At 37.8% G+C, this 25,712-nt stretch overlaps 1 protein-coding gene across 6 annotated transcripts in view; it reads right to left on the minus strand.

The window, feature by feature from the left end:
* The window catches only part of CADM1 (cell adhesion molecule 1), a 378,727-nt gene that overhangs the window by 74,599 nt on the left and 278,416 nt on the right, over positions 1 to 25,712 (minus strand). For all 6 annotated transcript variants that reach the window (XM_043992703.1, XM_043992708.1, XM_043992707.1 and 3 more), the window contains exons 2-3: positions 6,164 to 6,310; positions 4,676 to 4,828 (exon numbers count right to left, since the gene is read on the minus strand). In XM_043992703.1, coding sequence (XP_043848638.1) covers positions 4,676 to 4,828; positions 6,164 to 6,310 — 300 coding nt within the window. The remainder of the gene's footprint in view (positions 1 to 4,675; positions 4,829 to 6,163; positions 6,311 to 25,712) is intronic.

Raw genomic sequence — 25,712 nt, forward strand, 5'->3', positions numbered from 1 at the left:
TAATTTGGGCACAATCTACCTTTCTAGTATTATTTTATATTGCTCCCTTTCATGAATTTGATTAATTCCACATAATTTTAAATAAATAAATAAATGGAAAGATTTTCTCAGTAGATACTGTGAACTATTGTCCAACTCACTACAACTTAGAGAATTTCTAAATATAGATATATGTATATCTATATATACATGTGTATATCTATAAAATATACATATATGTGTATGTGTATGTAGAAGTCTTAGAAAGGGTTCAGAGGACAGATAAATTTCACCTTACTTCTGTGCGTATGCATAGGAAGTCTTCCCTTTCCCTCCTGCCCTATTAAACTCATATATTATATCCATATCTATTGAAATCCTCTTTCTTGAAGGTCCAGCTCAGGTGATACTTCTCCCTTCCCTGATCCCTTCAGGAAAAAGTGACTTCCCCTTCCTCAAATTTACTGATAGCACTACAAAAAACAAACAAACAAACAAAAACCCCAAGACAAATGAACAGGAAGACACCTCTCCTGTATCCTAATTACCGCCTTGTTGTTGAGTCATTTCAGTTGTATCAGATACTTCATGACCAAATTTGGGGTTTTCTTGGCAAAGACACTGGAGTGGTTTGACATTTGCTGCTCCAGCTCATTTTACAGATGAGGAAACCAAGCCTAATAGGGTTAAGTGACTTGCCCAGAGTCACACAGCTCAGAAGTATGTGAATCTGAGTTTGAACTCAGGAAGATGAGTCCACTTGACTCTAAGCCTGGCGCTCTATCCACTGCACCACCTAGCTGCCCATAATTACAGTCTAGTTCTATCTCTCTGCTTTACCCACCCACCCACCCCAACCCCAAACATAAACTCCTTAAGGATAAGGACACTGTCATTTCCAGGGAGGTAAGGTATGGGATAGGGAAAATCTCTAGAGGTGGTTTGGTGTCAGGAAAAACTGTGTTTACATCCTGCCTTTGACAAATGGTTGTGTGACCATAGGCAAGTTACTTAACCTTAGTATGCCACACAACTATAAGGAACTATAGATGGAAGAATAATTACTGAGATACATTGGTAGAGTGAGTTTTCTCCCTGGGAACTGCCTATATTGATAAAGCAAAGGTCCAGTCCCCTCTGTCCCATTGCTAAGAAAAATATATCCTTAGTACTTATCAGTCCTTTGTATGCAGTAGCCATTTAATGTAATAAAAGATTTTTAAAATGTCACCTTGAATTTAATTCACTCATGAAGGAAAAAAAAAACATCTTAGTGATAGTGTGAGTGGTTTTATTTACATGCATGTAAGAAAATCTGATGGTGATAGTGATAATTTCAGGTGTAGTCCAGCGCATTGATGCTCTTTCAGTTTTGTTTTGTTTTTAAAGTTATGTTCTAATTATTTCAAATGATCTAGGGAGACAGACTAAATGAATTTCTAAAAGTTGAGTGTGATCTGAGGAATTAATATAATTTTGTCTTCAATTTAGTCATTTCCATGTAAGCAAATATATAGATGAGGAGGGATTCTTTCAATGTAAAAATTCACTTGTGAGCAAAAGATTTACTATTAAATGATAAATACACTCATACATACTCTAGTAACAGGTACGTTTTGGCCATGAATGAAAATAATTGTAGATACACCTGAAGAAATGCATAGAAATGAGAACCTGAAAGATAATCCCATGCAGGGAAGGCTCAGGAATCAGCAATGAAGTGTCAAGGCTCTTTTTAGCTAACCTCAAATATATAAAAGTGCTAATTATAAACATTACTCCTACCACATATTTAAAAAAAAGCAGAGCCACGTTAATTATAACAAAAGAGGAACCTTAAAACTGATCAGTAAGTGAAATCTCACTCTAAGACCCTTTAAAATAATTAGGTTCTCCTGTTCCTGGCATCTTAAGAATGAACACTAATCTTAGAAGGACAGCACTGTAATAATATTAGCTACTATTATCAGTAACTAGATTAATCTTAGAGCAGTGTATACACACACAATCTCTCTCTCTCTCTCTCTCTCTCTCTCTCTCTCTCTCTCTCTCTCTCTCTCACTCATATAACTCATGAATAATAGGATAAGGAGAGGCCTGTGGTACACTCTGGTGAAAGAAACAAACTGATCATGAGTGGAAAAAGTAAATGAATGTCTTAACAAGCAACCAAGTGCATGCAAAATACCATGGGGGAGTTTTCATTTTTTCTATGGATGAGATAATAAACATAATAGTATCTTTCGAATGGCACAGATAACATTAACAAATATCCATCTTTTTGCCCTATAATTATGCTGAAGTTTTTTGCTGAATGCATCAAACAACTAATAGACACACGCTCTGAAATGAGCATCTTCAACCTATCGAGAAGTTTGACAGCTGTGTAAGTACATATGGCGTTCCTTTCAGAGTATCGTACATGGCAACAGAGATGCTAATACATCATTCTTCATTCATTATAATATCTCAAAACCCTAAACCTTGGGAGAAAAGGTTTGAATATATGAGTATCAGTGGAAATTGTCAGATTTCAGAGTATGAAAGATTCAAACATTGATGACAACAATTTTACTCTGTCAAGGAATCCTGGAGTAAATTCAATGGAAAGAATATTTAATGAATGTGTACAACTATCTACAGAAAGAGCCTCTATTGCTATTAGCTTTCAAGTATACTTAAGTTCTTGCCTCTGGAAAATACAAGCAAGAAATTGTTACATTTAAAATAATCAGATCCCCTCCCCCTAAGGATTCCAGGCATAATGTCTCCCCAAAGACTGCTCCTGGTATAATCTCTCCTCCCATACAGAGGGCTTATTTACTATCATAAAGAATTGGTCCTGCAGCCTTTTGAATAAAAGTATCGGTCACTAAAAACAGACAGGCAGTTACTATTTGCCAATGGCCAGATAAAAGCAAAGGTGTGTATCTTTAGGGAAATAAATTGTGGATACCCTTGACAAACAGACAGAACGCAGATTGGTGGGCAGGAATGTAGAGTTCTAATTCTGATTCCCCCTGACATATTTTGTAATCTAACAAGATAGTTAACCTCCTTTTTCTTGTCTGTGAACTGTACCTCAAGGAACCTAATAAATACTTTGAAAATTCAAAGCATTATAAATACTCCTAAGTTTAAATATTGACACTTTTTGGTTGACATCCTGAACTTAGAATGTCTGATTGGAGAGCACAATGGACAGTCAGCATGAAGCCTACATATCTCAGGACTTACTCTGAGAAGCAAAAGATGTATTCCCAAACTCTTACTAAAAGATGAAAGCTGCAGACAAAGGCTATCGAACATTATACCCTTGTAAAATTTCAAGGCGGTCTTCCCTGGAAAAGCTTTTCTGTTTTGTTTATCTATAGGCCTTATGTGAATTTACCTTAATCAGAGCCCAAAAATGAATACCTGAAAGGAAATTAATCGTTAAGACATGCATATGTGGGGACTTTAGAGGACAGACTTTTTAAAAAGGCTCTCTCAAATTAGTAGTTATCTGGCTGTAGAGTACATGGGCTTTAGGGGATATAAGATATGATTTAGTTTTAGGAGGGAAACAAATTTTCTATTTACAATTTTGCATTTACAATAAAGCAACAGGATAGGCGTTACATAAACACATACAAAATACAAGACTGTCCTTCATATTTATCTTCCCTTCTAAATCTCCATATCATTATGCTGAAAAGCTGCAGTCTTCTGCCTCAAATAGATTTTGATTCATCATCTCCTCTTAGGTATAAATCAGAGCTCCTACCTCCCTATGATGAGTGTCCCTGATGTTCTCACTGTAAAAACTCACTTCCCCTACCTACCCCCAACTTGACTAATGCTATAGGAATTGTACCCACACGTTGAGTTCTATCTGGGGGCAAGAATCACATGCAGGTTACCTTAGATGGAATAATATTTACTGATCAGACTGGAAAAAAAATCTGTATAGAAACCCAGTTATAGGTATGCTGCTGAAAAGCATATTCAAGTGATTATGAGAAAGGAGCCTCAGTTCCCTGAAGGTGAGCTCAGCATCACATTAAAAGTTCTGTGCTTATCAGTATGCTCTCCTCCAGGGAAGCATTTAACTCTTTACTTTTCTGAGAATGGAGTCAGCCATAAAGCCCAGGATCATGAAGAAATGCTTATTCAACCTAATCCTGGGGATACTCATTAAACAAAGCAGTAAGTCAAACTGGGTAAAAAGAAATCAGCTGCCGTATAAAAAGTGTATCTTAAAAATAAAAACAATTAAGAGAGTTTTGTTTTTAAAAGAAGAAACAAGGAACAGATGTGGGCAGCCCATCTTTTTCTGAGTCTCACATAGAAAAAAAATGAAAACTGTTAGTTAAAAACAGTGATAGTTCAAGTGGTCAGCGATTCATTAGAGGACTCGAAGTTTTTTTGATCTTTGCTTCTGAAGTTTGAAGTCTGAAGCCCCAAAGAAGATGGAATCTATAAAAATTGCTGATTGATATTTACTGAGATTTCTGGTAAAAAGAGACTATTTTTTAAAAAATCAACATGATGTAAAGTTATTCTTATCTAAAAACAGGTCATTACAGTAAGATATTCCATTAACCTATTCCCTGCTGTGGGAAGACACCTGGGTTTACAGGCAATTCACACTCAGTTCCCCAGCATTAAATAGAAGTTTAAAAGCCTTGAGGTGAGCATCAACTACATTTCTTACCAAGTACTGTGATAGTAGTATAAATTTCCTGTGGGGGATCAGTGTAGAGCTGGCAGAAGTATCTTCCTTCATCAGAAATTGAGACATTTGTCAACGACACTCTGAGTTCACTGTTAGAGAAATTCACTAACTGAAACCTGCTGTCCTTCAAAGCTGTGGAACAAAACACATCATTAATGATTGTGAGGAAGACGACAGATAGTATATTTTCCTCTCTAGACTTGGCAAAATCAGATGCCTTAAAAGACAGCTAAAGAAAAGAAAAATAATTTGTTAAATCTTTCTGCATGTTAGCAGCTTCTTCCTACACCCTGTATTTCTACCTTGAGCTTCTACTGTAATTACATTCTAGACAAATAACCCTGACCAAAGGGGAAAACACCCACCCACCTTGGCAAAATGCCAATAATTATTGCTGTCAGTTTGGAGCATTTATTCATAAATTATTTCAGGCTTCCTATCAGTAGATAGACAGACACAAAATGGGAGAGGAAGGGAGGGTTGTCTGCTCCCTGATCCACATTGCTAACTATACCCTGCTTCATAGCATGGAATCGATTACAAGAGGCATGAAGCAGGAAATATGAATCACAGCAAGCGTAATGTACGTAGGTTTTTTATTTACCTTCAATATTTACTGTTGAAGTCCTTCTGGTAATTTTGACAACAGCTAGCTTACTACAGATTGACAAATACTCATCTGAAACAAAAGCAGTTGGCATTTCTTCCTATTATTGATCCCCCTTTTCTTTAATTGCTTTTCGTTTTTCAATTCTTTCTACACCACATAAATGTTTGGCATCGCCACTACAGGTAATGGCGACAGAAAAAGGAGGGGTACATGTAGGTAGGAAGAAACACACCCTACATGCTTGATTCTGCTAGACAACAGTCCTCTAACGTAACAATTTCTCAGTGGATTACTGACAAGGGAAAAATTCTATTCTTACCTTTCTCCAATTCTGAGCCCTAATTTGAACCATTTCAGTTATGCACAATTTAGGTTCAATGATTAGTCATTGTGCCTTGTGATTTAGAAATATTTCACTAGGAAAACCTAGAGACATCTTCCCACACCTAGATGTGGAGGCAATACGAGATTTGGTTTTGTCTTTAGGGGGCACAAATTGCCTTGAAAACTTCAATCTTCAAACCAAACAGATTACCTTTCAGAATGCTATATTTTCCTTGCTTTACCCTATTTGAGTTGTTTGTGTCAGCTAAGTATTCGGCACTCAATTGCAATTCACCTTGAATGACTACAATCAATTCCTATTGCAAAGTAAGACTGTCTTACTTTAAAAGGGGACCACCAAGGTTTCTATTAAGCAGAAAGATTATGATTGCACGTCTCATCTTCCCTCTGAAGCATCGACTAAACTTTAAGCATCTGACATTAAATTAAAAAGGAGCCCTTTGCAATCTCTTTATCAAAACTACTAGCAGCAACAGAAGTTACCATCTAATACTACGGGTACAAGAACTTACGCCTGAAGTCCCGGAAATAAATGGTCTGTCGGTTGGGATTCAGTAGCTGAATCACAGAATCATCACTGTTTTTGACTCGGCAACTGATGGTGGCAACTTCTCCCTCAACTACTGTCACATCTTCTGTGATCAAATTCTGTCCATCACCTAAAGAGAAGAAAAAGATAAAGGAGAGAAAATTTTATGAACAAAATCAGGTGAATGGGGTTCCCCTATTAAGAGAGAAGCATGATAGTTATTATGATATCATTAGTAATTAATACCATTATTTCCATAGCATCTCTACCTCCCTACCAAGAACATAAAATGGAATGATGAATATTTCATTTATCCTCAAAGACATCTTATCTTAGCATTTTCCTGGTAAACATGAGGTACGTAGGAGCAAGTAATGACACTCAACGTGCAGATGGAGAAACAGAAGTGCTCAAGTCAAAAAGCTAAATTGAATTTGAATTTTGGAGAGTACACTGGGTCTTTTGACTCACATTCTAAAAGTCTATCTTCCAAGCAACTTTTACATATTGGAAACTTTTCAAGAGTTTTTACATCGGGGGCAGCTAGGTAGCACAGTGGATAAAGCACTGGCCCTGGATTCAGGACTTAAGCTCAAATCTAGCCTCAGATACTTGACACTTACTAGCTGTGTGACCCTGGGCAAGTCATTTAACCCTCATTGCCCTGCCCAAAATAAAAGGGGGAAAAAAGAGTTTTACATCGACATACTAAGCCCTGTTCAGAATCCCCAGAATCCCCATATCTCTGACACTATGCTAGTGCTGGATCTCAGAAACAATAGTCTCTGTTTCAGCCATCTTGCCATATGCACTGTCACTGCTCACCTCAAGCACTATTTTCAAATAGAACCACCAGGGGAAAACGTAACAACTAACTCCTTTAAGCCCCCAGAGTGGTTAATCCACCCATTTTCAAACTCCCATCTTGGGTTATCTTGATTGATGAGAGTGGGCATATGCTCAGGTCATCTACTCTCTCTGGCTGGCTCTGAACCATCAGACAAGACCATGTTTCTTATTTTATCTAATCATAGCTAATCACAGCTTATACATTTATATAGTGCTTACTACATGCCAGATGTTAAATTAAACACTTTACAATTATTATCTCATCTGAGCCTCACAACTATACTGGGAGTTGGGATTCTCAATTTACAGATGAGGAAACAGAGAAAACAGAAGTTAAGTGGCTTGCCCAGGGTTACACAGCTAGTTAAGTATGTGAGGCTGGATCTGAACTCAGGTCTTCCTGACAGTAGGCCCAATATTCTATCTCTTGTGCCATCTCAATGCCTTTAGCTGGATATGCTGCCCATATTCCTATCCATTTTGTTGTCTGCTTCTGTTACTGCCCAGATACCAACCCAACATGTAATTCCACCTTTTGCTCTGGGCTAATTAATCAAATCAATAAAATCATACTACTACTGCTCCTAGAAAGGACATGTCACTTGATTGCCTAACTAGATGGACCAATTCATCATCCTTATGACTCCACAACCACTCCCTCCCCTGATTACCCTTCGGTATATCTGTTATAGGAGGCAGCTGGGTGGCTCACTGGATAAAATGCTGGGCCTAGAGGGAGGAAGACCTGAGTTCAAATCTAGCCTCAGACACTTATTAGCTATGTGAATGTGGGCAATGTCACTTAACCTCTGTTTGCCTTAATCCACTGGAGAAGGAAATGGCAAACTACTCCACTATCTTTGCCAAGAAAACTCCATGGACAGTATGGTCCACGGGGTCAGGAAGACTGGAACACAAATGAACAACAAAATCATCTGTTATAGAAAGAAACTTGTAACCCTTGTGAGCAGAGAATCTATCTACCACTTTAAAATTTGTATCTCTGGATCACAGTGTCTGGCATATTATAAGCACCTAATAAATGTTTTTTCTTTCATTTAGTTTTTCTTAAGTGTGGGATAAAAGAAGTGGGCATTAGGAAGGTTGACTCTCATTGGGCGTGGGGGTGTGGTTTTGATTCTCATATATGATAACATCAAGGATGAATAGCCTAAATCTCATATGCCATGGACCGCTGACCCCTATATTAGGCAATACAATATTTGTTCAGCATCTATGTGGTAGGGAGTAGAAATAAAATACTTTCCCCACAAGTCTATAAAGTGGGTAGTGTAAGTGTTATTAACTCTTTTATAGAAAGAGAAACGGAAATCCTAAACAGTGAAATAACTCACTGCTAATAAGTGTTTGTCTTAGACTTGCCAAGTCTTCAGAGTGGATTCCCAAACTGGAGATCTTGCCATTACCCATACTTCATGCCAGTAGAATACAATTCATTAAACAAGTATTAAGTACCCAGTATGTATTATGAAAGTATAAATGGTAAAATAGGATGTGTTTCCTGCCTTGAAAGTGCTTACCATCAGGGGCTGCTAGATGGCGCAGTAGATAGAGCACCAGCCCTGGATTCAGGAGGACCTGAGTTCAAATCCGGCCTCAGACACTTAACACTTACTAGCTGTGTGACCCTGGGCAAGTCACTTAACCCCAATTGCCTCACCAAAAAAAAAAAAAAGAAAAAGAAAGAAAGTGCTTACCATCTAGCTAGGGAATCAAATGCAAAAAACAATGAGAGAACAATACAAGACTGAAATTGATCACATGCCAAGAAATGAGAGAAAGCAAAGAAGTGCAAGAGCACAGCCCAAGAGAATAGAAAATCGATGTGGGTATAAGTAGTCAGGGTTTAGGCTCTTCAGATTTTTACTTCAAGAATGAACATATAATCAGAAGTTATGATTATTTTCAATCTTCAAGTAACATTTGTGAAATACTGACTAGAATCAGGGTAGAAAGTTAGGCAACAGGATCCAAACAGATATAAATTATAGCTTCTTGCTGCCCTTGTGAAGTTTATCTTATATTTGGAGAAAAGGACAAATTTATAAAAGATAAATGTCAAAAAGCTTCAGTCTACACATATGTTAAAGAAGTTCTGTGCCAAGTTTTGTGATTCTTGGAGATAAAGGGCAAAAATGGGTAATTTTATGGAAAAACAAGACAGGACAAAACTCACAAACATTAAAATTCGCTGGAAATATAATTATAATATAGGGGCAGGGCTTCTATCTGTCATCAAGTCTCTACAGAGGCACTCTGTTCATATAAAATGAGGTTAGGGGTTATTGAGTAGGGATTTTGGCTAAAATAGCATTCTGCCAAATCCACCAGGAAACAGTATACTTCCTACCAGAGGATTAGAAGAGAGGCAACTCAAGAGACAAGAAAAAAAATTACTGGAGCCATAGATAAAACAGAAATTCCTGGTGATTGAGAAGCAAACCAAAATGATACCCAACCTTGAGAAGTATGAACCAGGGAATTAACTTGGGGAGTAAGTAACCAGGCCCACAGGGTTTGTAGGGAGCAAAATGGCAAATTTGCTCCAGTTTGATATTGCAAGTGAAGGCTCAGTGTGCTGACGGTGTTACAGAATAACAACAAAGAGAAAAGTGATCAGAAAAACAGAGTGATGCTTATTTTTTCCTTAGTGAATTACTGTGACAAACACTGAATTTAGAAACGAGCTGGAGGGAGAATCTTATTCCCAGATTTGAGAAAAGAAAAAGGGGAAGGGAATTCCTGCCAATCAAGCAGCTTTTCAAGGTGCTAAAATCCCTGTAGTTTTACTAGCCCTGGCAAAATTATGCACAAAAAGGACAATAAGCTTATTTCTTCAGGGTAACCCAATCTACTGAGAAAATTAAGGAAAAATTAAACTGCTTGATTCAAATGCTATAACTGTCGTTGAGTCATGGAACTTGCCTTGAGAAAGACTAGAATACAAAACATGGTCTCTTTCGTTGTTAGAGGCATTTCTTGTTGTTAAAGGAAGTTTATTAGTAATACAAATAAGAACCTTCAGTTTATAAAAGGTACATGCAGAAAAGCCACAGTGTGATAGGCATTAATCTCTTCAACATAAACCAAGGACATCCAGGTCCTGGCTACAATCTCTCAGATACAGGAGAACTTAATAAAAACCAGTTCCAATTCAATTATGTCCTAATGGAATACTTCAGCCTAACAATAGCTATACACCTCAGTCTGGGATAGTGCTTTACCCAGAATCCTAAGGTGGACTGATTCTGATCCTGGTGTACTATATTCATGTTATTGTATATAATTATACCATATCCCCCCCCCAAAAAAAAGCACTAAGTTGATTTTGTATCTTTGGTAATGAAATAGAAAAGTTTCTTTTAAAAGTGACACCTTGTAATAAAGACATCTCAAGGAATAAAAGGCCGGGTCAATTTAATGGGCTTTTTTTTTATTAACTAAATGGTCCAGGTGGGCTTTTTGGAACTTGCTGGAGAAAATGTGCCACAAAAGTCCAAAGCAGTTCCATCATCATTATAGTATTATTTCAATTCTCTAAGTCCAATGCTGCAAAGGAAATAATAATAATAATAATAATAATAATAATAAAGCTGATTTCTCCACACCTTTAACATGGTAACAGTGCTAACCCCCCCCCAATTTAATAATGAAATATTCTTCTTCTACACGATGTCAAAGTGCTGTTGCTGGGGGTGACTGCCTTACAGTGTGAGCCAATAAATTATGCCAGGCACCTGGACGGCAGTTATAGTCAACAAGGCTCCGCCCTTTGAGAAACCATAAGGTGGCTGCACTGGAACAATAACGAACCTATTTATTTGAGGCAAAGGAAGTGAATGACAGTGATGAAAATATGATATGTATGTCAGTACTCTGAACTGCCTGCAGCCTTTATGTAAAAATAATTTCTGTTCACATCCTCGAGTATTTTTTCTGAACAGAAGGGTGCACTGTGACTTGATAAATTTCCCCTTGAAATAGATATCATGACAATTAGGTTGTTACAAAACACAATTTGATGTGCAGCAGAAGGAGACAAACAGCTAACTCATATGTCTCTCCTAAACAAACCATTTTTAAAACCTTTTTCAGCTTTCTAAAACTCAATTAAGATATATACAGTAGAAGCAGAAATAGCACATGCTTCCCTTCAAAAGAAATCAAACAGGTACAAGCAACTGTAAGCATTAAGTAAGGTTGTTAACAGTAAGCTCATTTATTTTAAAGCTTAAACAATGTCTGACACACTTGGAAATTCTGTGCTGCTAATTGGTATGGGTGGGGTTTCTAGAAATGGAGAAAAACCGAATTTTATTTTATAACTGCAACTAGATTCTCTAAAAAATTCTATTTATAAGTCTTAAAAGTAATACCCACAAGGCATTCCCTAATATCACTGCTACTACAGGCCTCATGTAAAAAGTTCTCTAGCAAACCAAGAGTTGCTAGCCCATTACATGAAAGAGAAAGCACATTATCTGAAAAGATAACCCTTATTTTCGTGCTTAACGACCATCACAGTCTAGTTAGTGGGAGTACTCAGCATATAAATCTGGGATTAATTCTATTTTCATTTAGCTTTAGCTCATTTCTTTCTTTCCTCAAATCTCACATGGCTATAAACACTACATGCAAATGTGAGCCATATAAAAATTGGCACTGCATAAAAATCAATCAATATTTCCATTTTCTAAGAGGAGGGCCCTGGCTGCACAGGTAGGAGCTCCAAGTCACCCAGCTTAGAGACAAAATGCGAATTCATTCTCCCAGTTACCTACAAATTGTTGCTTTTACCTCTGAACTATAGAACATGTTTTCTACTAGGATATTCCCTACTTTACTTTGAATACTTACTTATAAATACAAATAAAGGAAGCTATCTTACCCAGAGTTAATGTCCTACCAAAAATATTCTTAACTTATCCAGAATACAGTTATGTACTTAAAAGTGAGGAAGAAACTGTACTGAATGTAAAACATCCTATTTCCTAGTTTCTTTCTTCTCTTAACAGCAGCACACTTTGCCCCTGGAGAATGGCTCTATTACCATGGTGTGGCCAGTTTTTGCAGCACTGAGAACTCTTACCCCAACAGTCTGGCTGTTAATAAATAAAGGACTACATTTATTCTGGAGGAGTCTCTCCAATCAAATCTATAATAAAAGGGTAGGTAATATGGGTGAAAGCAAATTCAGCTTATGCAACGGCACCTGAGGTACCTTGAAGTCTCTTAACTAACAGTTAAGAGCTGGGCAAAGCAACAGTTTGCCCAACTTATGACATGAGTCACGAGTGCGTTTGAAAGACAAAACGTCTTCAAAACAGCTCCTTAAAAAAGAAAATCCTGTAAGAGAATTGCCTTTTCTCCCTGGCAACACGACTGGATCCACTACTGGCTCATTACAGTAAAATGTCTAACCTGGCAGATGTGTAATCAAAAGAGTAGATCTTATGTTTAAAATAAAATCATTTCAACAAAACACAACAAGGTGGAATCAGTCTGGGCAGGTATTCTAAGTGAAGATAGCTCAAATAAAAAGTTCAGGGATTATTAGAATAATTAATGGATCCCATAAGAAATTACCACCAGGCTACAAAAATACCTTGCATACATCTTTAAAGTGCTATATGAATATGTCTTTACTGGGTTTGAGTCAGAGGGTTTCAGATTTGAAATAGAGAATATATCTTCCACCCAAAAGATTTTTTCATGGGTTACTCAGACCCGTCATCTCCTAAGAATATCATGAACTTGACTGGTAATGTGCTTATTTATTTATTTTTTAGGTGTATATGCTATCCCCTTAACATATTTTTATAATTTTAAATTAATATTACCTCCAATTCTTTCTAACATTTCAGATAAGAACAAGCCTATTTCGGGGGTGGGTGGGTGGGGGCCCAAAGAAGAAAGTCTATGGGAATTTAGGGGGGAAAAATCTTTCTGTGAAAAATTCAAACTCATATGTTCCCCAAGTCTATGTAAACATAACATTCACTACAAATCATTAACAAAGCCATTAAGATTTGATTTCTATCTAAGCAATTATTGTCAGCATATTTTGTACATTTGCTTTAAAGGACTCAATCCTATCTTTCAATTCATTATATTGCTTCCTGCATTTACAGTTTTATATCAAATCAAAAACCTATTTAAATTAATAAGAATTACTGTAAAAGTAATTTGGAAATAAATTATTTGAAGTTCAAGCCACGAAAGCTTTTGATGAAAGAATTTTGTCCCATTAAAACACTAAAGTAATTTCTTCAGTAGTCCAATGCATAGACCAAAAGAGGCAATAGGACACAATCCCTAGAGAGACTTCCAGCCACTTGGGGTTAGGGTTAATGGCAAGACCATCTATGCATAAACACAACTCTTCATTTTCCAAAAGAATCCATGCCTCAACCTTCATGAATACTTAAATGTTTACTCAAAATCAAAGGTATTCAATCTGTCTGCTGTTTACAAAGCTTCTCTTAACCTTTTTGATCCCTATCCATATTCCAAAACAACTAAAAGCAGCAACAGTATCTTGATCTGCAGCCTAGTATCTTGATTTGCAATGCATATTGTGGTCCTACACCATAGAAACAATCATTATTAATTAAAAGGCACCATACAGATTATAAACACAGAAATAACACATTAAATGAAATCAAGAAACGCATAAGACCTTAATAGGTACCAGAATGTGAAATCCTTCATTCCTGTCATTGTGACCTTCACCAAGTTATTTTTATCAAAATATCATATATATATATGTATATATATACACACACACACACTAAAGTAATATATTTATATATATACACTATGTATGTATAAACACACATAGGTGTATATATGTGGACAGAAAGCTCCATCAATCACACAGTAGTCAGTTTCATTTGGTTTCATCTGTTATGTTCAAAAGAATATCCCCGATTGTTATGGAAATGGTCAGGATGTCACAAATTTCCCTGAGCATGACAGGAACTTGTGAAAGAAGAGTAGCACTTTGGTTTTAATCTAATCTCTTTTAATAATCATTAAAGGTGAGGCAAAAATCGAAATAGCAATTCTGCCTCAGTACTAGATTTTTCTTCAATTAAAATTGTTGATTTTCCATGAATACAAAACAAAAAATATCATCTGACATAATATTAAGCTATTCATGAATATTCTGTATACACATTTCTTGTTTAGTTGACTAATGGCAAATTAACGCTCTCTATTTTAGCTTAAACACATACTATAGGTATGTTTGATTAGCATTGAATTCCAAAAGCTGATTGCTATGCATACTTTGATTATGTAATTACATAATAGAGTATAATGGCTCCTTTGGAGTCATTATGATCTATATGGCAAATATGTTTCAGTTTTGCTATAGTTTAAATACACGTTGAAATGACAGCTCATAACAAGGAGCCACTTTTCAGTCTTATCAGCTAAATGGGCATTTTCCCATTTATCCTAACATCTCCTTGACACCAATTAAGGCCTATTGTGTCAGCCATACGTACTTTCGAGAAATTCCATTTGTTTTCTTGGCATTAAAAAAAAAAAGAGGACATTAATTTTAGAAGCTGTATGTTAAGCAAAGGCCTAGCCCCCCCCAAAAAATTTAAAAGCTGAAACTCCATTTTTCATCTACCCTTTGAAAGGCCTGCGGGAATCACATCTAGTTCATTAATCACTGTTTAGACAACCACAAGGGGGTTAAAGATGGAGTTTCACCTTTAACTCCAAAATTCACATGAAGAGAGTACAGCCACAAATATTGATGCTCATGATGATGGTGGCTTGCAGCAGTATATTCAACTTTTGTTACAAACAACTAGCAAGTTACATAAAGGCTTAATAGTTCTAATATGATGACTCCAGCAGCCCCATTTTCTAAGATTCCATTATTCTGAAGTTCAATAGGGGTTGAAGGAGGCCTCAGTGTTGTATCTGAAAAAGGTTTCTCCTTCTAGCTTTAAATCTACAACCTGTGGTATACTGTAATTCAAGTGGGGGAAAAAAAAACCATAAGCTTCCTGTGGGTAGTGACAGCATCAGATTTATCTTTGGGTAACCTGTACCATCTAGCATGATCCATTATGCATCACATGTTTAATCAATATCTGTCAGAATGAAAGTAAATTATATTTTAAATGTTCCATTAAAGCCCTAAAATGATGTATTGCTACGGCAAAAAAGAGACCCCAGGTTATTGAAGGCCATGCTAGTGCAGCCAAAGATTTGGCAGGCTCTACTTCCAAGTTGGAAAGGGTTCACATGTGGGACTGGTGATGACATGTCTGCCATGGCCTAGCTACGTTTGAAGAGGGGTCGTCACCAAGATTTGGCCACCAGGTTAAGTTTCCTGATTCACCCACCATTAAAAAAAAAAATCCTCAGAAACTCATGAAGACTATTTACTAAAGTATAAAAGGTTTCCAACCTACTTCAGAAAGAAATCCTGGGCCTTTTTTGGGGGGTGGGGGGTTGTTTTTGGTTTTTGGAGAAAAGCAATGATTTTAAAGGTTCCCTTGACTCCTTGTATTTTTATAATTAACTCAGAATCATAGAATTCTACAGAAGGAAAAGGAGCCTTAGAAGTCTCTTTAATTCTCTATTATCCAAGTTTAAAGAAGAAACATTTCTGCTTTTCTCACTCAACAACAGAGTTTCTTTTGCTGTACTAAACCAAAGGTGGGTGACCTGGCTCTCAACTTTAACGAGGAATAAGCACTAGACTATATCCACTTTTGTGTCTATTAGGCTTGAACATTAAAACTCCTGAATAGAGAAAGGTCAAGTACAGTCCAAGTGGCATTTACATACAGGATCGGCATCGCTTTTCTGAAAAGAAACATCGATTAGATATCCGAAAACTCTTTTCAAGGGAGACAATGACAAAAGGAGGTAGTTTAAGTATCCCTGCCTGTGCTTCTTCAATTTCAACTACCACATTAGCCAGAGTCCTTAAAGGACTCTGAACTCAATAGGACAGCTTAATCAGTGCACATAGCAAAGCCTTGCGACCAAAGTGATTATTACAATTAATGTCTGAACTGTCTGATCTCATAAAAGTAAGAGGGGCAATTCCCACTATAGAATGTTTACAATCATCCACTGTTTATTCCTTACTTGGGAAAAAAGTGATAGCCAACATTCATCTTGGAGCCATGATTTAGTTTTCACATCAAAATTTACGTATCAAAGACGCTAATGGTAATAGAAGCAACAGGAATTAAAAGATCAACACTGGGAAAATAACAAGCATCAAGTAATCTTTTTGCTCATTTCATTTAAAAAGCAGGCCACAAAACCAGGTCTTTTCATCTTCTCACTACTTTTCATACTTGGACAGCTTTTATGTTCTTTTCATTTATCAAAGAGATAGCATCTTCTTCAAGAAAAGTGAGATGTCCTAACCTTGCAGTAAAACTCCCTCCAGTGGACAGGCTTTACAAATATCAAAAAGAAAAAATAAAGGAAAGACAGAAAGATCCATTCATTCATTTTTATTTATTATGAATGTCATAATAATTCATTTATGCAGCATTTTAATGCTAAACGATGTTCCTCACAACGAAGCTTATGCCACAAGTAATAAGAATATTCTTACCAGGTTGGGGTTGAGAAAACTGAGACTTTTCCTGGGTCTCATGGCTAATAAGTATCAGAACTGAGGTACTACTCTAGGTCTTTGTGATACTTCTCTTTCCTGGTTCTCTTCCTGACTGTCTTACTACTCTTTCTCAAGTCTCCTTTGCTGAAACTTCAGCTGGGCCATGTGTGTTAACAATTAAAGAGCCCAACCTCACCTCTCACCAGAACTTTCCTGTCTTCTCACTCCTTACACCATACCACATACCCTGTGATCCAGAGACACTGGGGTCTTGGCTGTTCCTCACAAAGGACACTGTCTCCATTCTGAGTGTTTTCTCAGTGTTCCCCATGCCTCAAAAGCTCCTTTATCTTCTGCCTTCCTTCAAATCTCAGGTAAACCCTACATTCTACAAGAAGCCTTTTCTCAGTCTTTCTATGGTGATATTTTAAGTTTTTTCCCTCATCTCATCCCCTCTCTGTGACTCCAGTCCTTTTTTTTTTGGGGGGGGGGGCAGGGCAGTGAGGGTTAAGTGACTTGCCCAGGGTCACACAGCTAGTGTCAAGTGTCTGAGGCCGGATTTGAACTCAGGTCCTCCTGAATCCAGGGCCCGTGCTTTATCCACTGTACCATCTAGCTGCCCCTCCTTTCTTATTCTTTTTAATTTTTTTAGAATGTAAATTTCTTTTTGTAAAAATAATAAACATTTTTACTTAAAGTTTTGAGTTTTAAATTGTATCCCTCCCTCCCTCCCTCCCCTCACCCCTACCCAAGGTGTCAATCAGACACAGGTTATGCACATGCATTTATATAAAACCTTTACAGTGATATTTTTTAAAAGTACTATAACAATATTTTTTGGTAGCAAGGTGGTAGATAAAGTGCTGAACCTAGAGTCAAGAAAACCTGAAAGCTAGTCTCAGAAACTTACATGGTATGTGACCTGAGGCAAGTAACTTAACCTCAGTCTGCCTCAGTTTCCTCATAGGTAAAATGGGGATTAAAAGTAGCATCTACCTCCCAAGATTGTTTGTGTGATATCTATAAAGGTCATTGCAAACCTTAAAGTGCTATATAAACATTAGCTGTTGCTATTAACAGTAAGCTATCATCCAAGCTGGACTTTGGAGAAGAATGTACAACTGGAAGACAGTTGCTCCTTACTAAGTTAATTGAGTTGGCATTTCAAGAAACTTCTTTTCAAGGGATTTGATTCTGTGGTGTACACGGAGAGCAAAAGGAGAATAAGAAGATGGTTTTAAATTAGGTTGGTTCAGCAACAGCATAAAACTTGGTGGTTTTCCAGTCTTCCAACATTTACCAAGTCTCTTGCAGACAGAATAAATGTACCACAGCTAGGAAGGCCAACTGTTGATCTCCTGCACCAACCACTTTGCACATGAAATGAAAATATGACACCATACACCCTTGGGGCTATATCAGGCAACTGCCTGTAAGCATGAAAACTGGGTCTGCAAAATATGATTTTCTCTGTGTATGGACTTCTACAGGAATTCTAATTCTAAAGGGAAGGATGGGCTTCACTAAGTGCTGGTAGCTGATGAGGCACTGGTTGGAGTCACAACAAACTAACTCTGGAGAGGCCTATGGTGAAAAGTTTAGAGAGTTCTTATTCCTTTCTTTGCTTCAGATGCATTCTGGAACATGGTATCCCCTTTGCTCTGGGCTACAGTGTCCAATGGGGTTGTTTGGTAAATAAGCCTATTTCAGAATGAAAATGGGAGCAGTCGTGGTTACAAAACAGCATGTTCAGCAGTCATACTTTCTTACCTAATGGGTTTCTTATATCCCAACCTCAAACCAACAAAAAAGAGTGATACAGAATACTCTAAATTTAAGGTAACAGGGTTTGGACATAGGGGAAAAAAAAACAAAAACAAAAAACCTCAGACATCATCTTGTCCAATCCCTTTTGTTTTACAGATGAAGACATGAAAATCAGATGACTTGTTGAAAGTCACATGGGCAATAAATAGCAGAAACGAGGGTTAAACGCATGTCTTTGGATCCTCAATCCAGTAGAAGGCAGTATATAGCACATAGTACACTGCACTTGGACATTAGGACACCTGGGTCCGCATCCTACCTTGTAGGAATATGATGATGCACAGGCCACTTAACCTCCCATTCATCCTCAGTTTACTTTTCTGTCAAATGGGGAGAATAATGCTTATGCCTCCTACCTTACTGGGTGGTTTTAAGGAAAGGATTTTGCAAAGCTTAAATTGTTATCTAAATGTGAACTGATCTCGTTATTATTACAACTCACCCCCTCTCAGCTTGGTGCACTCTCCATTCATTGGGGCTCAACAAAGTTCTTACAATCTCATCTCCCTCTGTGATTCTCAGCCTGGAGCCTCAATGAGCAGGGCACGTGCATTTCTCTTGTTCTTTTGTACCCAGCTTTTAAGCAACCAATTTAATAATGTCTGGCCTTTGGAGAGAGGTATCGTTATTAAACCTGGGTCACTTTATGCTTCAACTCACTAACTGCTGTTTTTTCTCTATATTTGCCTCCAGGGTGTTAAAAGATTAACAATTTGTGTAAGATATTTAAAATCTCAAGGCTAAAACATGCAACAATAATTACTCTACATCCACACAGGTACAAAAGGAGTGAATGTGAGTCTCTGACTCTAGAGGCAACAGAAGCACATTATTTCATTTCCAAAGTTAAAAAAAAATTAAGATAAAATCCAACTCTCTCCTTCCCCCCTCCCTTGCTTCTGGGGGCCTATTTTACACTTCTTTATATTAATAAGTAAGTGCTTGAAAGACCATTGACTTTCTGGCACAAAAGAGTTAAGCCAGAGAATAATGAAAAAACCTAGTGAGTCTCATTTATATGTCTCAGTAAAAAAGCTAAAGTAGTCCTCTCAGCACATAAGCATTTTAAACCAAACATTCAGTCTATCAGCATTCAGCACCTTCTAATATGTGACACTGATAAAATTAGTTCTATAACCAGAGTCTAAATACAGGGCCTTTGGTATTTAGAAAGAAGTCATCTGTGTTCTGCTGAATGATCCCACCTCTAAAGGCAGCTCAACTCCAACTTCAGACATTTACAGTACCTGCTTCAAGGGCATTCATTAGTATTGACAGTCTGTGTGACTGAAATTTGGCTGCAATACCCGTCTCTCTCTGCATCTCCCCGTTCATTTTTCCTGCCAACAAGAGCCATTGAAAGCCTTCCAAATTTAAAGCACAGAGTCGACAGGACAAGCAAGTAAGGATATCAGTTGGAACACATCAGATATGGACTCAGAGTGAATGTCAGCATCAACTGACATTACCGCGGGAACGGAAAAGGGGGGACAGGAGGGGAGCGATGTTTCATATTCTTATTCGAGAGAGCATTCTGAGTGTGTGTAATATATTTTGTTCAAGAAACAGCTGTAAATCCATGATAATCATCATGCTGAATAATGCTGCAACATTCAAGTTACTCACATTTCCTACCAGGAAGCCAAGTAGTTTGAGACTATTCTATGAAACGGCAATTTCTTAGCTGGAAAATTGGGTTTCGGTGACTAAGGCCTTTATTGATGAGTTATTCACCCTATCAACTGCCAGTCATATGGCAAGTGGTATTTTTTAACCTCTGAGCTCTTAAGTATGTCGTCCCAGCTGAGCCTGAGAAGAAAAGTATCAGGGCTAGAAAGCTCTTTAAGCCACAGAATCTGATGGAGGGCCAGAAGACGGAGAGAAGGAGATGGCCAAAGGAAATTGCAAACTCTACTCTAACAGACTTTCTATTCCCCAGACCCAGATCTTTTCTTCTCTCACGACAAAGACTTTCAACTTTGGCTGATGTGCTCAAGCACTGTCCCACCTGGTACCAGCATTTAAAATTTCTCAAGGGCTCACTCCAGACTAATCATGCTCAGCAGAGGTGTAAAATAAAAAAGGCTATCAATTCAATACTTTTCATTGCTAATAAATACAATATATAAATACAGCTATGAATGGAGGGTAGTTTGACTAGAGCAGAAGAGCTAACAAAACTATATAATAAATATTCATTATCTACATTGGCCCTGTCTACATTATACCTTGCTAAGACTTGCTACCCTTTGACATTTTTCAATTTCTGAGGTTTTCAATTTCAATTCCTTTTCACTGCAATAACAAAAGTAGGAAAAAGAGAGGAGTAAATTAAAACCTTTTCTTCAGACATTTATTTCAAATGATAAACTAAAGCAACTACCATAACTGTAAGAGTCACTGAGTGGTTATAAAAGGGGCATCAGGCATGGGTATGAATCAGCTTTCAAGCTTCCAATATCTCTTTAAAAATGATTGAACATCCCATCTTTTCCTCAGCTTACTCCCCTTTAAAAACAGTGCTTATGATGGCCTTGGAGGGGAATCAACATGGAAGACAAAGGACGACCAAGGAAGCGCTCAGTTTGGGACAATACCCACCACCCCCTCTCCTAACAATGTCCCCCATTAGAACCTCAGAGTGGTTCTTTACTAAAGATCAGAAGGGAATGTTGTGCTGAGCAATAAAGATTCTAGATAACTGGAGCTTACTTTTTTTTTTTTTTTTTGGTGGGGCAATGAGGGTTAAGTGACTTGCCCAGGGTCACACAGCTAGTAAGTGTCAAATGTCTGAGGCTGGATTTGAACTCAGGTCCTCCTGAATCCAGGGCCGGCGATTTATCTACTGTGCCACCTAGCTGCCCCCTGGAGTTTACCTTTTTAAACATCAGAATATTACTATTCACTTTAATGGCAACTTTTCTCAAGTCTCCTGTTTGTTTACCTGTCTTTTTAAACAGGCAAAGCTGGAGGCAGCTGGGTGGCGCAGTGGATAAAGCACCGGCCCTGGATTCAGGAGGACCTGAGTTCAAATCCAGCCTCAGATACTTGACACTTACCAGCTGTGTGACCCTGGGTAAGTCACTTAACCCTCACTGCCCTGCAAAAATGAATGAATGAATGAATGAAGAGGCAAAGCAGGGTGCTCACTTTGAAACCAGTTACTATACCATTCTACCTCCAGGTGTGCATGTGTGAGTGCGTGTGTATGTATGTGTGTGGTTGGGTGAGGGGATTCCCTAGCCTTTTTTTAGCCATTTCTGTCTTTTTTTTTTTTAAAGTACTGATACATCTTTTAATTCAAGACATTTCCTAAATAACATCAATATAAAAAGTGTACTTTCTCCTAGGAAATTACTGATTATTAACAATAAAAAAGGGATAATTTTAATTTTGGCAGTAAGGTATTTACTATTAATCCCGCCCCCCACTCCCCGCCTTTTTTAAGGATAGTGAAGTGGTACAGTAGTTAAATAGCTGGACTAGGAGTTAATAAGGCTTGAGTTTAAATTTTGCTTCTGACATTTAGTAGCTGTGCGACCCTGGGCAAGTCACTTCACTTCTCTGCCTCAGTTTCCTCGTCTCTAAATGGGAACAATAATAGCACCTACTTGACAGGACTGCTGAGGACTGAATGACATTACATATATGAAGCATTTTGCAAACCTTAAAATCTTATAGAGGGGATGAGAAGAAGAGGGAAGAGGAGAAGTTTGCTACTTCTGCTGTCTGAGGACTTACTATTATCTTCCTTTTTTGCGATGCTTCCTGTTTTGAAATTACTCTTACTTCTATTAATTCCATTTGACTCAAAGTGCATTTATTAAGTGTCTATACTACAAAACACACTGGGAATACAAATACAAAAACAAAAGATCCCCTGCCCCTTGAAAGTTTTGCTCTATTGGAGAAGTACAAACTGTGCAGATTAACCTTTTTCGGTCTGGTTTCTGACCTTGTCATTCAATAACAGCTGCTCTCTCCAGTTATCAATGATCTCTTAATTGCCATATCTCAGTCCTGTTCCTCCTTGACCTCTCTGTAGCCTTTGACACTGTTGATCGCTCTTTTCAATCCAATTCAATAAACATTTATTAAGTGCCTACTATGAGCTGGGTACTGTGCTAACTGCTGGGGATACAATTAATAAAAAGTTAAGACAGTCCCTGCCCTCAGTAGCTTACAATCCAAAATATGATTGACTATGAAACCCAAACAATGGATACATTTACAAATTGACTCAAGGTACATTTGGTGGATGGAGTAGTAGAGGGAAAGAGAAAGAAATCGGTACCACATCAAATCCTGTACAAGGATGCTGTACACTGGAGATGGAAAGACAAACAATCTCTACCATAAGAATTTATAGTAAGGGAGGGTGGGGATGCAACATGTACATAGATGGTGAATTAATGGGATAATGTTGAACTCAAACGGATTATTCTAGGAATACTTGAGCAAGACAAGAATACTAACAAGAAGGGCAGTCTTGGGGGTGAAGGGGCAGAAGATTCCAGGAGAAGTTGAGTCTTTAAAGAAGGCAAGGCAGAGATGAGGAAGGAGTACAAAGTCTGGGGATCTATAGAGGCAGGAGATGGCACAGGAATAACCAGTCATCCAAACTCAAACATGTGACATAAATGACTTTTCACTGTTCCCATGCCTTGAAAGCTCTCCCTCCTCGCATTACTGGCTTCCTTCAAGATGCATCTTAAATCCTGCCTTCTACAAGAGGTTTTGCAGAGTTCTCCCCACTTGTCCTGCCTTCCCCCGAGATTACTTTCTATCTGCTCTGTATATGCACTTGGCTCTTTGCACATTGTCTTCTCCATTCAAAAGTAGACTCCTTGAGAACAAGGACATTTCTTTGTATCTCTAGCACATAGAATGGTGTCTGGCACATAGTAAGCCCTTAATAATTACTTGCTTACTGACTTATTGACAAGGTGGAGACAGGTTAAGTAAGGAATTTTTATTTTATCCTAGAGGCAATAGGGAGCCACTGAAGGTTTTTGAGCAGGAAAGTGATATGATCAGATTTATATGTTAGAAACATTATTTTGGGAGACAGGATGGATTAGAGAGAGATTGGAATCAGGGAAATTAATGACAAAACTATTAATAGGTGATTAAAGCCTGATTAGAACAATGGCATTGCAGGTAAGGAGGAAACAAAGGCAAAAGATATTTCAGAGGGGGCAGCTAGGTGGCACAGTGGATAGAGCATCGGCCCTGGATTCAGGAGGACCTGAGTTCAAATCCAGCCTCAGACGCTTGACACTTACTAGCTGTGTGACCCTGGGCAAGCCACTTAACCCTCATTGCCCTGCCTACCCCCCCCAAGATATTTCAGAGGAAGATCTGACAGAATTTGGCAAATTATTAGGTGGCAAGAGAGGTAGACAGATGATGGACAGGAAAACATCAAAGATGACTGAGGTTTCCAATAAAAATGACTGGAAAGCTGATGGTATTTTCAAAAAAAAAAATAGGAATGTCTTGAGGAAGGTCGGTGAGTTTAGAGTTTTAGAGATTTTGAGATTGAGTTGTCACTAGGACATCCACGTGGAGCTGTCCAGCAGTCAGATGGAGATTAAGCAGTAGAGGTCAAGAGAGAGATTAGGGCTGGATGTTCAGGTTTGGGGAGAGATATAAATGTGGGGGAGTCAGATGGAGAGAGAGAGCGAGAGCAAGAGAGAGAGAGAGAGAGAGAGAGAGAGAGAGAAGAGAGAAGAGAGAAGACAGTCAAGTACACATCTTTGGAGAACATCCATTCTTGGAGGTTGAGAAATAGATTATGACTCAGCATAGGAATGGAAAAGGAATGGTTAGACAGGAAAAGAGGGAGGAAAGAACATTGCTCCATTATAAGGAAGTGGAAAACCAAAGGCAGCCATACAATGTAGAAAAATTTTCTAACAGCTTCTCTAAAAAACTCATTTTTCCTGATATTTTAGTAATTTCATATTCTACTCCACCTGGTCATTCTACACAAATATATTTTGAAATCCTAAATCTCGTTATTAATCTTTATCCATCTACAAAGCCCATTTGCTACTTCTCTAAGATGAAGTCAATCCTCTAACTGGGTGATTCATGCTCAGGACAAGAATGCAATACAACAGATAGGAAGATGAAACACGATGAAAATGCTTACTTTAAGCCCTCATTTGTTTGATGAAGAATTAAGGGAACATCATTTACCAGTAAAGTCAACAGCTCTTTGAATAAACATTTTTTTTTACAATTTTCCCCCAGAATCAAATTTGATCTCCCCAAATTGGGCCTTAAATATCTTCTCAGGGGAACATTTTTTTTTTTAAGTTGACATACTGGTATAACTCTATGTCCAAATGGGACTTTATCAACTACTATTGACCTTATACTATTCTTTTTCATTTTCAATTCAATAGTGGACAGTCCTTGTCCTTTAGCCCCCCTCCTGCTGAACAGAACCTTTAATATATTCAGGGCCTGTAGGGAGAGACTAGCGAAGAACTAATTTTAAAGGAAAGTTAGGAGGCAAAGGGCATACACCTCCTTGTCCCTTTTGTTGTTCACTACCAAGACAGATTCTGTACCATTGCTTTGTACAAGAACATAATTAAGAAACTACTTTTTTTTTCCTTCTAGAGTATATTAATTCTAATGGCTCCCTTATATCATGAACCTAAATAGGATCCTTAATGCCCTTGACTGAGGAAGTGCATAGATTGAAATGTAGTAGAACTTTCCAGACAACTTGCTTCAATTAACCTGCTGGGTCTCAGTGGGTAGCAAAATTAAGAATCCTGCACTACTTCCTACTGCTGACTGAGGTTAATCTGCAATAGGAAAGCTGGCTTCAGGATATTTATGTGTTAGTTTTAAACATTAAAATGAAAACTCATGTGAATAAAAATGGCCTACTGGACCATGTAGGGAAGTAAAGGGGGCTTTTTGACCAACATTTGACTAACCCACTGAAAATACTTCTCAAAACCATATAAGTATATTTTGGCCATTTCTTAACTTACTTACACTTAACTAACCAGTTCAGAAAAGGCCTATTTCCTCTTCTCTTTTGGCTGAGGCTACACTAATGATGTTGGGAACCTAAACACCATTAATAACAATTTTGCCAAGAGAAAGCCATGTTCCACTATCAAAAAGATAAAGGAGGGAACAGTAAACTCCACAGTAGCTCCTCCCTAATTGCTTCCACCCCTACTGCTAGCTTTCCACCCCC

Source organism: Dromiciops gliroides, chromosome 3, assembly GCF_019393635.1.
Source record: "Dromiciops gliroides isolate mDroGli1 chromosome 3, mDroGli1.pri, whole genome shotgun sequence".
Lineage (NCBI taxonomy): Eukaryota > Metazoa > Chordata > Mammalia > Microbiotheria > Microbiotheriidae > Dromiciops > Dromiciops gliroides.